The sequence below is a fragment of the Thermobia domestica genome, chromosome 2 (genome assembly GCF_964235325.1).
Source record: "Thermobia domestica chromosome 2, izTheDome1.hap1.1, whole genome shotgun sequence".
Lineage (NCBI taxonomy): Eukaryota > Metazoa > Arthropoda > Insecta > Zygentoma > Lepismatidae > Thermobia > Thermobia domestica.
In genome coordinates, this window is record NC_137455.1 from 175,802,069 (window position 1) to 175,817,125 (window position 15,057).

A 15,057-nucleotide genomic window follows, 5' to 3' on the forward strand; every position below is an offset into this window, starting at 1 on the left:
GACAAAAAAAAAAAAAAGTTGATTTTGTTATTTATGAAAGTGTATTTGTGTAAATGTGCATAAGTTGCGAGAAAAGTGTTATCATTGCAATCACTTAAAGGATACCTGATATTAAATCATTTTCTCTCATGTGGAAGTTCAAGTAAATTAATTAAAATTCCAATTGTTTTGTCATGTATTGTAAAGGATACGAGTGATTAATAAAACTAAATGATGATGAAATAATTGGTGAAATGAGGGAGTGGCTGGAAATGGGAGATATACACCATAAGTTTATGTTGAAACTCTTTGCTTTTACGTAAATAAATCACCTTTGCTATGAAGGCGATGTAAAATGTGTTTACGAGTGTTCAAAGTGAACCAGAAAAAGAAGAGGACAGAAGGGATGCTTTGTTTTGTCAATTTTTCCCTTGGATTCTTACTGCAAGAAAATATGGGAACAAAGTATCACTCTTCAGATATTGAAAATTGTCGACTAGCTGGTTGGAATTTAACGTTCTTTTTACAATTTGATTGGCTAGTTGGAATTCAGCGTCTTTTTTTCAGCACCAAGGCTACGAGAAACATGTAACTACATCTTGACGTGGTATCCGAATCACATGAGCTCCCACCGGGAACAAAACGCAAGTCTTCCGCTTCAAAGGAGTGCATATTTACTATAGAATTCTCACAATATTGAAAACTTTCCAATATGTCGCATTCGGCCCAAAGTGGACATAGTGAGAATTAAATAATAATAATAATAATAATAATAATAATAATAATAATAATAATAATAATAATAATAATAATAATAATAATAATAATAATGATAATAATAATAATAATAATAATAATAATAATAATAATAATAATAACTTAACAACCTTTCGTTGGTGAGGAGTTAGGAAGCATGCAGTAATGATTATTCTGTTGTATAACAGCACTATAAATTGGAGAGAATCAAGTAGTGTGTTGCCTTGAAGAGAGAATCAAGTGGAGAAGAATCTGTTGTGTTGCTTTTTTTCACATCATGACAGTAACAAATAGCCTCTTGCGATCCAGTTTTATTCCATCTTCGCAGACTCCTTATGAATGATTTTGTTTTTGCTTACTTTCTTTCTTTTTACGTTACTTTTCTTCCTGTGTGTATGTATGTGTGTGTGTGTTATCACGTCACATAACAAGTGTATCCAGTATCATCTATAATCACATTAAAAGTATTTTAATTCCCATTTGTATTTTTAAAAGTTGAATTACAAGTTCTAAGGATGAAAATGTAATTTGAAAACTCGCAATAAATAGTTGAGAGAAATCAACAAATAACCATTGAATTTGTAATACATAAATGAGGATTGCGTTATTTTTAAACCTTAACGTACGTACAAAATGTTTTGTACCGTTTTGACAATAAAGTTGTAGTCTGTTTCGCATGCTACGTAAACAATATTCTACAATAAGGATCAATTCTGTGAATAGCATGATTTACTAGCAGACATTGTTCCTATGTTTCATCGTCTTTTAATACAAATGTTACTTTTCTCGTGACTGACGTACATTTTCTTTGTCCTAGTTTATTTTAAATTAAATATTCAAAATATTTGATATAGTATGTGTTTCTCTTGTTGCAGACCAGACAACGCCCACGAGGATATGATAATCAGTTGATGTTATCTGAATGGTTAGTGGATATTCCAGACGATTTATCAACCCAGTGGTTCTTTGTATTGTGTCCCGTTGGAAGAAGATCGCTAGTTGTAGCGAGCAGAGTAAGATATTCTTTTTTAAGTGATGGTATCTGGTGAAATATGAGTTTGGTGCGTTTGTCAAAATTCTTCGTATGATTTAGTGGATTTAAAGGCTTGATAAGGAAACGTTCTTGATCATTGACAAGAATCCACATGTTTGTTATGAAAATGGGAGTGACGAGCATTTCTATGACTCTGATAACAAAAAGGGGATAAGTGGGGATAGATAAGGGAAATAAATTACACGGATACCTATTATGTACACTAACACTCGAAACTACACACGAAAACACCACGAATCGTTTTTTTCTTTTTTTATGCCCCGCGGATATGCCTTTCAGGCTAAAGGAAACGGATGATTAATGAAAGTGAATGAATATTAAAGAATTGGTGAAATAAGAATGTAGAAGGAAACGGGAGAACTCAGAGAAAACCCACGGACACGATATTGTTCACCACAAACTCACGTGGTCGGGACGAGACCGTGCAAACAAGGACTCCTCACATCAGAGGTGAATTCTCTATCATTGAGCCAGTATGGTTCCCGGGGGCGCGGTGGCTCAGTGGTAGAGCGTTCACCTCCTGTGATTGGGGTCCCTGGTTCGATCCCAGCTCGCGCCATGTGGACTGTGGTTGACAAACATCGTATTCGTGGGTTTTCTCGGGGTTCTTCCGTTTCCTCCCACTTTCTTCATTCCACCATTTCATTCATTTCTCATCTTCACCGTTTCCTTTAGTCTAACCGGCATAACCGTGGGACGTAAAACTCAAAAATTGCATTTCATTTTCATTTCCAGGTGGCTCCCTCACTCCAATAAAAGCTGCATATTGTCTGTGCAGGGTATCTTATCGGTCACGAATGTCACGAAATCAGAAAATAGTTATGAAAGTCAAGAAATTTAGCTTTTGGGTTACGATTTTTTTTTTTTTTTTTTTTTTAATGTGTACACATATAAATACTGACTGAAAAACTTTGTTCTATAAAATATCAAAATTCAGCGTCAAAAATGTCTATGGTCGGCTTTAGACGCTAGCAAATCGCAAGCAAAGCACGTTTCTGTCACATGCATGGAAATTCGGCCTGATTCGCACTCAAATTCGCTCTTGAGATAGTTACGCAATTTTATGGTTTGGTAAAGAAAAGGTCACGAAAAAGTCACAAAATTTCATTTTGGAATTTTAGTAGACACCCTGCTGTGTTTCGTGTCAATCCATATGAACTGATCAAAAATATTGGGGGAGGATTGCTTGACTATTCTTATTTTTAACTTTTTTTTAAAAATATACTATTGTCATATACATTGACAGCATAAAACTTTTTCTTTTAATTTTATTCCCAGCCCGTTGGTGAGTGGTAGCCATTTTTGTTGAGCAGCGCATGTCAATCAATGACTTCGCAGACGTTAGCGTCAACTTGTATATCCTAGGACTGATTATTCAGAAACATTGCCACAAATACTATCTCTTCAGCACTTTCTCTTCTTTAATCATTAAAGCCTAATAGGTGAGAATTATTTATTAAATTTAGTATCGAAAGTAAATTAATTCCACTTTCTTTTATTTTTTAAGTTTATAATGAAAGGCTGAAATACCAAAATGATATTTTTATTATCAGTATGTATGGTACTATACTTACTGTAGCTAGAGTAACAACATTGGTAATGCTTCGTATGATTTTTATGATTTTTTAAAAGTTGAAATTTAGTAATGATTGCGAAGTTGAACTATGATATTTATTACAGAATATACATCTATATACGAGAAAACTATAGTAAAAATTCCAACTTTGATAATCGAATATGACTTTCGAATTTTGAAGAAGTGGATAATTACTAGAGATGCAAGGGCTCGGAAAAAAACCGTCTTTTTTGAAAAAAAAAAACTTTTTTCTGCTTCGCTTTTTTGCTTGGGAAATTTTGGGCTTTTTTCAAAATTCTGCTTGAAAATGATAAAGCAGATTTTGTTTCGCTTCTCTATAACACAAAAAGTCATTTAATTAGTGGTTGATGCCGATAATAATATAAAACCTCGAAAATAAACCATTAATTTCGAAAAAATATTTCAAACAATTTTACTTCTCAACATATTTACATTATGAATTCCAAAGGATTAACCAATACATATAATAAGATTTTTTTAACCTCCTATATACAAAAGTAAGCAGGGTTGGGAAGAACCATGGTTGTTTTTGAATATGCCAAAAACCCGTTTTGGGGGGGAAGTTTAAACTAGGCTTTTTTGGCTTAAACCAGGTTTTTTGGGTTTAGATATTTTGCTTTATGTATTTATATTACATATTGACAGAAATAAGTTTGTTTCGCCTTGGTGTTATTATGCAACAACGGGATTATGCTGGAAGAGGTCACATAAGCTTAAAGAAATCCGGTCAGTAAATTTCTTAAATTGGGAAACACCCGCCCTAGCCATCGGGAAAATCCAGTCATTACTCTAAATGTAAAACAATAACGGAAAAATCCTGTTATTGCTTTGCATGTAAAATTTAAAGGTCAACGTATCATAATCAGCACGCTAAAACTGAGGTATTAAATTACAAATTTAGTACGTACATATTGAAAGTCCAATCCAATCTAATGTTGGAAGCTACGTAGGCAATCGATAAATTATGCCAATTTCTATCAATATATTTAAGCAACCTTGGCTTCTTTATAAAACAACAGGCATTCAGGCATGCAGAAATATACAATTTGGTTTCGTTTCGTATGTTCAGGCTTAACATCCTTACGTAATACCGAGGTTATCAAGGAGAAGACTCGCTTAAAGTTGCATCTGAACTGCTACTTTGTTTACGCATGAAAGAAGGGTTGTGGTTCAACCGAGAATTGAACGTGGGACAACTTGATTAAAAGGCGAAAAAGAAATAAAACTAATGCAGATTGTTTGATGTGTGGAAACGTCACCATGAAGTTCACACGATTCGCATTTTTCGTTCTTTTATTTTTTTGGTTTAAACCAGTTGTTTATTTAAAAAAAAAAGAAAAAAGAAAAAATCAGCTGGTGTAAACGAGCCAACCCTAAAAGTAAATACTTTAAAAAAAAAAAAAAAAAATACACAAATAACTAGCAAAATTCTATGTAGTATTTTTACTTCAAAATATTTCACTCTCTTTTTGGAACAAAATAAAATTAAAATAAAACATAAGAGAAATACTTAGATTTATATGATACACTTAAAGGCTGCACATCTAGAGCTTTTGGTTCTGTATATTCTTGAAATTCTATAGTTTTATATAACCACCATCACGGTTTACTCAGTCCTCAAGTTTTCTGAATTTTTAACAAGAGGGATTCAACATATGAAGGGTGTGAGGCAAGAACATGGTAACCCACAATTTTACTATTTTAAGAAATTAAGAGATTTTCTGCTGCACAATCCATTTTGAAAGTCTGAAAGCTGATTTTTCACATAAGACTATACATGAAGGGCTATCTGCTGCATAACTCTAAATTTGTTGGTTACCATGTTCTTGGCTCACACCCTTTATATCATTACGGAACTCTCCCCACCCCACCAATACAAAAAAAAAAAAAAAAACCTACGGAATATATTTAAGATAAATACAACTGCACAACAAACATGACTGAGTGGAGCTTTTGCGCTTCTATCGGGTAGTTCGGGATTTAACCCAGCATTCGACCATTCTGACAAAGCTTTTCTTCATTCCATCTGTGAAGTAGAAATAGTGCGTGTACTGTGAGCTGCCCGACTTCCTTTCTTATTGTTTTTAAATCGTTATTATTACTAATTACTAGCAGTGACGATTTTGTGAAGATTAGAGGAGCGGTCTTTCGGACTGAAGCCTGTTCCCCAAAATTACGGAATGTCTAAAGCAAAGGAAATATCTATTAGTTATGCCTTTACTCATAAACTTTAAGCTCCCGTCAAATAAAAAATACGAATGTTTAGAAAACTAAACATTAGTAAGAAAACCCCCTCCCAAAATACTCTTCTAAATCTGCCACTGATTCTCAGTATAAAATAATCTTCAAGGTTGTATTCGGAAGATTATCGCTAAATCGTTGCACAGCTACAGTATAACAGAAAAGTGGAAGTACGGTTTGACGGATATATTGAAAAACGTACGCTTTGATGGATATATAGAAAAACATAAGTTTTTGCGCGAGAAGCTAGAGTACTCAGCTCTTAGAAATGAAACACGGATGACAAACTAAAATGATCTAGAGAAGAAAAAAGTGTCGATAACTCAAAAGTTAAATAGCCTCTAAAATTGCCCTCAAATACTACATTCTTCATGTTAGCTTTAATTCGTAAAACATGTGCTCCATCCATCTTGATGGTGAATTTCAGAGCGAAATATGGCATTTAGGTCGTGGAATTCTTATCTAACTATAGAATATACTATAAGAAAGCTATTTAGATACAAAAATCATGAAAATGAAAAAAGCCAAAATTTCCAAAATTCTCGTTTTTTTCCCAAAAAAAGCCGGCTTTTTATGTAAAAAAAAAAACATCAATTCAAAAAAGCCGGCTTTTTTTGCATCTAATAATTACCATGAATTTGCAGCTTAACCATTTTTAAAAAACCTTGAATTACACAGTAGACATATTTTAATCGCAGTTTCCACACACACACACACACACAGATACACACACACACACACACACACATATATATATATATATATATATATATATATATATATATATATATATATATATATATATATATATATAAGAAGAAGAAGAAGAAATATTGAACTATTAATCTGTTATAAAAATAAGAAAAAGTTAAGTTTGTCATTTTTTCTAATCTGAATGACAGTTCAAACAAACATGTGTATTTCTTCAGAGGGATTTTGTGGAATGCTATGTGATAAGCCTGTAGTCGTTGTAAGAGGTTATATTTTTCTTAGAATATTTTTAATATATGCCTACACACGATCTTAAATGACATTCCAGGTTCTGGAAGGTAATAATATCGCATATAGATATTGTTCTGTGACCTGAGTTGTTCAACCTCTGGGAACTACGATTGCTCATCATAGACACATATCATTGTATCATTTATGTGTAAAATCAAGGGTATAGGTTGAAAAACACAATGCCTTTGTAAATGTTCCTTTTCGATGTTACTTGGCACATAATTCAGTTTTCTGTTGTTTTTTTTTTTTTTTAATTTTTTTTTTATGATACAAATTAGTTTAGAAATAAATGGTTGAGTGTGCTGTAAACATGCGTTTTCCATGCAATTTTTGAAAATTCATAATGTATATTCTGAAAAAAAAAAAAAACGGATAAAAAGAAAAAAGAGATTTTTATTCAACGTTCCGCCAGAGATATGGTACCTCAACTTTGCAAAAATTACCAAATTTCAAATTTAAAAAAAATCATCAAATTGTAAGAAGCATTTATCAAATGAGTATAATACCATTTGTACTTATAATAAATAAATAAATAAACTTTGATATTTTACTCCTTCAACATAAACTTCAGCTCTAAAATGTGGAATTTGTTCATTTGCGATACTAAACTTACAAAGCAGTTTTCACCCATTAGTATTCAATTAAGGCTTTTCATGCTAAGAGACAAAATCAAAGAAGAGAAAGAAGATATATATATAAGTTTACGCTAACGTCTGCAAAATTTTTAATTGACACACTCTACTCAACAAAAAATATCGCTATTTACAAACGGGGATTAAACGTTTTTAAAAATCAGTTTACCAATGTATATGGTAATGGTGTCTGAAAAAAATTTAAAATGGCCACGCAACCCTCATTGGACCTTATATTCCTTTTTCATAATAAGTATTTATATTTTATTTAAACAACGAAGAAAAAGGACACATTCAACATATGAAATTTTAGTTATTTAATTCAGGTTCAATAAGGGAATTCTATTCTTAATAGTCACTGCTGTTATTAACCTTTGAGCCATTACAATTTTAAATACAATATAACGATGTTCTTTTCGTTCGAGCGCAGTTGCTATAAAATCAGAAAACATAATTCATATGTCGAGAAATAGAATAAAGATTATAATAAATCGTAACGAAAATTAAAAGAAAAAGAAACAAACACTTAATTAATATCACATTAAAATTGTATAATGAACAGAATTATCTTATTAAGAATCAGTGAGAAAAATCAACGTTGTTTAAGTTAGCTTTGGGTAACACTTTTTGAGTACCTCAACTTTTAATAATTTGTAATCAGTTTCCTTGTCACTTTCATTTGCTTTTCATATGACACGAAGGATATTGTCACTAGTTGAAACGTGTGTCAGTTTACAAGAATTTGTGCACATGCCCTTGTTATAAAAGGAAGTAGAAGAAAGAAGTAGAACACTGAGATATTCTAGAAGTTTGTGGAATGTAGCTTGTAATAGACGATGTGCTCTTGAAATTAGTTTTATACTGATAGTGTTTCTTGTGACACTGATTAATAGTTAAATACATAGTAAAAAGTATAACGCTGTGTTTAGTGGCTATTATATAATTAATTTTAAACATTGCTGTAGTTTAACATTGGGTGCAATCGCATACAAGAATTTACGTTCCTGACAGACGGTAGGGGAAGGAAATGAAAAGCACATTCCCTTATTTCAATTAGAAAGAAGAAAAGCCGGTTGAGCTCCATGGATAAATCACAATGTTTGTAGCCTAAATGAATCAGCATAATAATCAAGTTCACCTTAGCATGGTGGATGACAAAGTGATGCCCTGTAACGTATAGGGTGTGGTGAATGTCTTTTGTACCGCTTTATGCGAGGTGATTGAATAAAAGTCCTGTATTACCTAGCGTGGTGGATAGAGTCCTGTATCGCTTGCATGGTGGAGAGTTCTGTACGACTTGGCGTGGTGGATAGAGTCCTGTATCGCTTGAGGCATGGTGGAGAATGTATGCACCCTTAGTAGAAACTATCTTTTATCACTGGGGATGAGGTTTCTTGACATCGTACGGGAGAATTTATGCGGCCTTTTACTGACTTGTTAGGTTAGATTACGTATGAATATATTATTATCGGTTAAGTTAGGTTAGGTTTACGACTGAAGATTTGATTTTGAAAATTTATTTGGTAACTTTTTAATTGAAGGGGGTGAGCTGTTGATAAAAAATTCTTTTAAAACAGAACCTAGTTTTGAGTGTATGTTCTATATACTATGGATTTGGAATATTTCTTTATTAAGATAAACGTGTGTTTCTATGAAGACAGAATCTGTTATGAATTTGTGCACATGTCCTTGTTATAAAAGGAAGTAGAAGAAAGAAGTAGAACACTGAGATATTCCAGAAAGTTTGTGGAATGTAGCTTGTAATAGACGATGTGCTCTTGAAATTAGTTTTATACTGATAGTGTTTCTTGTGACACTGATTAATAGTTAAATACGTAGTAAAAAGTGTATAACGCCGTCTTTAGTCGATATTATATAATTAATTTTAAGCATTGCTGTAGTTTAACACAATCTTGTGCAATATTACGTGGAGAATTCGATTCATTATTTGCTTGCCTTCTACTATAAAAAGTCTTGTCATCTATCTTATTTCGGTTAGTACCAAACCTATTACCGTTAGCTGTATTAAACTGAGGGTACCTATGTTTTCTGTACCTGTTATTTCTAAAATCACTGTTATTGTTTACATTATTTCGAACTACATTACCATTTAATGTGGAATTATATTTTTTAGTATTTGTATTTGGTTTTATGCTGATATTACGTATTGGAAATGTATTATTAGGATTACTGCGTACGTTCTTACTTCCACTATACTGAATAGACATCTGATTTTTAAAATTTTGAACAATTAACAATAGATGATTAAAATTCATACACTGTGAAGAAAGCAATGTTTGCTATAATTTATACGATAATAAAATCCCAATAGATACAATAATTTTGGAATCGGGTTGGAATGGGTTGAGTTGTTTTAATTCATTGTAAGTATTGATAACGAATTCCATAATACTGTGATCCACACGACTGTCACACTTTTTGTTCCGAATTTGGGCGTCACGATTAGCTAGAATAAAATCATTTTCATAATTTGTCAACAAAATGCTTTTAAAATCTTCATAAGTACGTAGTCTAGACCTAATTGCCATGTACCACGTTGAACATGGTGGAAGTAACCCATGATGCAAAATTTTAAGAAAATTAGACTTATCGATATCAACTAAGTCACATCCTTCCTCAAATTTCTCAATAAATGTACTAACGGAAATATCATCTACTCTATCTCTAAATTTTGTAAATTCTTTAATCTCACTAAACTTTACCGGTAATTTTGCAGGCTTAACTTTAATTAGATTAGGTTTTGAATACTTAAGTTTTCTGGACGGTATATGTGCTCTGTCGTTTTCTAGTTCACTTTCGAGTTCCGTACTGGTGTCAATCCTTGCTGTTCCATCTAGTGTGATTCCGTGACTATACTACTGCACAATTATTACAGGTGTATTGTCCACTTGAGATGTTTCTGGGACAGTTTCTCTATTGTGAAGATTCTGATCAGTTTCATTATCATTCTGGTGTCTATTCTTGAAAGTCAAGAATTCCCGCTGCAATTCACAAGTTTGAGCAGATCGTTCTTCAATTTCATTAAACTTGTTTCTTAGAAGTTGCTACAATTGCTCAGATTTGGCATTGTAATTTTATTCTAATCCTTCAAAACTAGCACTGTGATTTTGTTCTAATCGTCAAATCAAGCACTGTGAGTTCGTTCCAGTTGTTCAAATCTAGCAATGTGATTTTGTTCTAATTGTTCAAATTTACTTATTTGATCAGATTTATGGCTATGAGATTCTAATTTAGCTGTTCTGGTTTGCTCTAACTGTTTTAATTTACTTGTCACTGGTTCTAATTGACTTGACAATTGATTGTCAAATTTACCTGATAATTGACTACTTTGGGATTCCAATTTGCTTTCAATTAGGTCTTTTATTTGTTGCATAAATTGCTGAAATTCAGAAGTTAGTATTTCTGAAATCACTTCACTTTTTTCTATTCTGTTTTCCATGCTTTAACAGGTATTAATCACTCACGGATTACATAATAACATGAAAACTATCTTGGGTAATCTTACTATCCTTCAGATTAAACCAAGGTCCTGGAGTCTAAACCACCATAAATATATAACGTTACCTTATATATTGTCCACAGTTTATATTTTTTTTTTTTTTTTTTTTTTTTTTTTGTTATTACGTAAACTAAAGATATTGTCAATAAATATACACCAGTTTAGAATGCATAAAACTATATTTTGACGATAATAACGTATTTTGACGCACGTAACGTATTCAACATTATACGTGTAACAAGTATAGCGATACTCACAATTATATTGTATAAACATTTCTTTGACAACTGCTAACATCACCATAGCAACGCACAAACAAGATATCTATATCGGTCTATGAAGTACTTTTTTCTTCTTCTATTAAATAACAATTGCGTACGCATGGCTGCTCATATTACAAACGAAATAAACAATATACAACGTTATCGTTGTATCGTATACATATTAGTTTCTTATCTTTCAGCTTTTTACGATACATTTGTCAGAGAACAGTAGATAGATAAAAAAAAAGAAGAAGAAGAAGAAGGTATTACACGTGTAAAATTGTGAAACGAATCATAATAGTAATAATAATAAACAATAATAATAGTTAATATAAAAACTTAAATACATAAGAAATAGTTAAACATACTTTACAGCAACATTCTTCTAGCTGTTTTCAAAATCCATGGAAAGAATCTTATGGCTTACATATCGCCAGTAGCATATGCTTTATTAATTTTATTTCTTCTCATGTACATTGAAATCTCATCTAAATTTGAAATAGGCTTCATTAAATTATCCCATCTTTTATTTAAAATTCCTCTATCTAAATTTAACTGTACTCTGCTAATTGGATGTTATAGACGTCAATAATCATGTCTTTTTAAATAAATATCTTATCTTTTGAAATAACACCGTAACACCTTTTCTATTATGTCATTTTCCCTTAAAATGCTTTTACGGGCCTGGAGTGTATTCCTACTTGTGTAGGCGAACGTAAAAATTGGTAATATCTTCGATCAACCTTACAAATAATAATAGAAGAAATAAAGCGTAAAAAAAAAAGTGATCTGATTGGACCGGGACCCGAACCCGGGGTCTCCAGTATACCGTACCGATGCGTTAACCACTATTCCACCCAGTCCACTTGCCAGAGCAGCCAAATACTCTTCCAGTCGTGCAGTCAGTGCTATCCACTCAGACCACATGGCTTGTACCACAGCCTGGCTACTGTGCTTGGACATTCTAGTGCCCATATATTGAGAACACCTTTTTGACGGTTGCAGGAGTGGGAGAGTATTTGGCTGCTCTGGGAAGCGGACTGGGTGGCGTAGTAGTTAACGCTTCTGTACGGTATGCCGGAGATCCCTGGTTGGGGTCCCGGTCCAGTCAGATCAGTTTTTCATTCTTTGTAAATTATTGAATTCACAGCGACAGAGGATTTGGTGTTTAAAAATGAGTTTAAATAGGTTGTTTCGTCCTTTACTGATAAATAGAAGAAATCGTTTGAAATATTTTATAAACTACTTTGTAGAAAACGGTCGAAAATTCCAAAATTCAACGAAGACAATAAAATTTAGTTATAAGGCAAAAAATAGTGTGTCAATGGATCTACTACTAGAATGAATGGCATTCATGGAATTGGTTTCCTTAGATCAGGTGTTCGCATCCCTACATGCAGCTGAAAAAATATCTGGATGGTTTTCGATTTTGTTCAGACGGAGAGCTTAAAGCATCAGTGAAAGAATATTTTACAGGCGTAAAAAAAAAAAAAAAAAAAAAAAAAAAAAAAAAAAAAAAAAAAAAAAAAAAAAAAAGGGGGGGGGTCCACGACTTTTAAAGGGTTTAAAACCGCGTTTTCCAACTATGTACCATATTGCATTTTTTTTTCTTTCTTTTGCGAAAATTATGATGCAGCTTCTTGGTAGAAGTCGGGGTATTTTACTGTTTCATTCTTCACAGATTTTAGCTCTTTCAGAACCTGAAAGATAATGTATATCATATTGTATCAAAATCGAACTTACCGAAGACGGATCAATGCAGCATATGGCATTGGTGGACTTTCCTAGTGGGTTGAAATCGAGCAGTAATGGCTCTCTGCAGTCAAACAACACGGGTACTATGACTTTGACACCTGAACTTCTTGGGGCGTGGCGACGATGGATGCTTCCAGTATATACTGGCGGATTTGGAACTTGGTTCAAAGTGGTGGCACTATGATCCATCCGCTAAAAAGTCGTGCCCTTCTATGTGATAATGCATCAAATGTTGAAGAGATGCACTGATTTGCTGTTGCTTTGGTGTCTCCGTAACTATCCGTGGCGCCCACTATGCATACGGCGATACCTCAGGACCTTTACTATTGTTTGTGTTGTTCCATAGCTCATATTCATTTCTGTAGCTATCACTCGGATACTCACACTTCTGTTGTTGTCAATACACTCATCCATCGCAGTACAGTTATGATCAGTCGACCGGCACAGGAAAAATCGCTAGTTGTTCGGCGTGTGCGAAACATTCGTGCCCAATCCCTGATGATCGTCTTTTGTGCACATACATCTCCATAACTTCTTTCATCTGACAGAACACCTCTTCCGGTTAATATCCTTCTGCACTCAAGAGACTGGACTACGGCTCCCGGTGATCCAACTTGTACGGATTTGAGGTAGTGAATGCCGTGGTTCAAACCTTATTCCTGCAAAGACAGGAAGGTTTCCTAATGATCACTAAACTAATGCTACAAATATGCATATCAATACAATCCTATATCATCAACTATTCCTACAAGGGGTGCTGAACGGGTTTTATTTGGTCATCCCTTATAATTTATACTAAATACATGTATAAATTAAAAGGGATGATCAAAATGAAATTATTCGCCACCTGCAGATAACAATAGTTTTAGTTTACTAATAAACTGCCGGTATATCTGTTATAGTTTGAATTAAATAAAATATGTAATAAGAGAAATATAAAAGAAATATAATTCGTAACAGCGTTGTGCCAACTACTGGACTGTCGCAGTTTCGTATAGTGGTGGCGAATTTCAGAACTAAGGCAAGTGAGTGCAAAAGTCTTTAAAATCAACTACATTCGCTAGTCTAAATGGTGCAAGCGCTAAAATGCAAAAGTCCTGAAGTGCATAACAAAATTTTAGAACTTACGAACATTACCCGTTAAATTCATTCTTTATCTTCTAGTGATTTTAAACCCAAGCAGTGGAAATTACGAAATCTCAAGTAAAATACAAGATGTATCAAAATCGAATAATTTAAAAAAAGAAAGAAAGAAAGAAAAAGTAATAAAATGTGAAGGTAAATTTATTCCTTCATTTTTCATTGATTGATGGAAGCCTCAAAGAAAATATATATCATCATGCGTCAAAACTGAATATATTAGGCGAAAATTATCGGGTAAAATTATTTTCATATCGTATTATTAAAATAAGAAAACTAAGTTTGAGGGAACATATCCCCGTTTATCACATATTCTCGACTGATTTCTACCGTAAACAATGGGAATGATCGGTAATCCCCGTGAAATGTGTAGATTATATTATATTAAAATAAAATAATTGTACGTAAGTTATACTGGAAAATTGTTTATCATTACATTACATGTATATGTGCAAAATTCCAGCGTAGGGTGGATTTTAGCCCCTCATTCTTAGGTAATTTCAGCTACAAACAATAAGTTAATTTTGGAAGGTTGGAGAAGGATACATACAGGATTCATTAAAATCGGCTAAATTTTGCGAGTGTTATCGTAGCACGAAGACGGACGGTACAAACAAGTGTCAGTCTAATCGAATAGTAGAAGCTAGTTTAAACTCTAATGTGATTGATTACTTTTGAATTATATATTATCTTTACAGGGCAAAACAAGTGCATTCAACAAAGCTGGTTATAGTTATACATCATTTTCCTCATTACTGCCAGGAGGATGCATGGTTTTCGCCAAGCAGCATACAATATTAGACTGTATATGGAGTCAAGTTGATCAAACATATTATATTTTGGACGTCTTATCGTGGGGAAGTCATCCTGTGTTGAATTGTGATGTAAGTAAGCCGTCAGCGAGAAAGCAGTTTTACAAAAAGTTACTTTAATGGAAATGTGATATTTCTTTTTTCCTTTTAAGTGAAAATTACTAATTACATGTTTGATACTTTTTAAAAAGCACCAAGTCAGATTAAAGTAAGCTGTGTAATTATCTTTCACATCTCCTTAGAATTTGTTAATTTTTGATCAACCACATCGGTATTTCTCAAACCTCAAGTGCAGATTAAAGCAAA

General features: G+C 32.9%; 1 protein-coding gene across 7 annotated transcripts in view; it reads left to right on the forward strand.

Annotated features, from left to right (window-relative positions):
- Snup (snurportin-1) overlaps positions 1-15,057 on the forward strand; it is a 73,723-nt gene that overhangs the window by 38,399 nt on the left and 20,267 nt on the right. For all 7 annotated transcript variants that reach the window (XM_081747933.1, XM_081747928.1, XM_081747926.1 and 4 more), the window contains 2 exons: positions 1,611-1,748; positions 14,638-14,823. In XM_081747933.1, the coding sequence (XP_081604059.1) occupies positions 1,611-1,748; positions 14,638-14,823 (324 nt within the window). The remainder of the gene's footprint in view (positions 1-1,610; positions 1,749-14,637; positions 14,824-15,057) is intronic.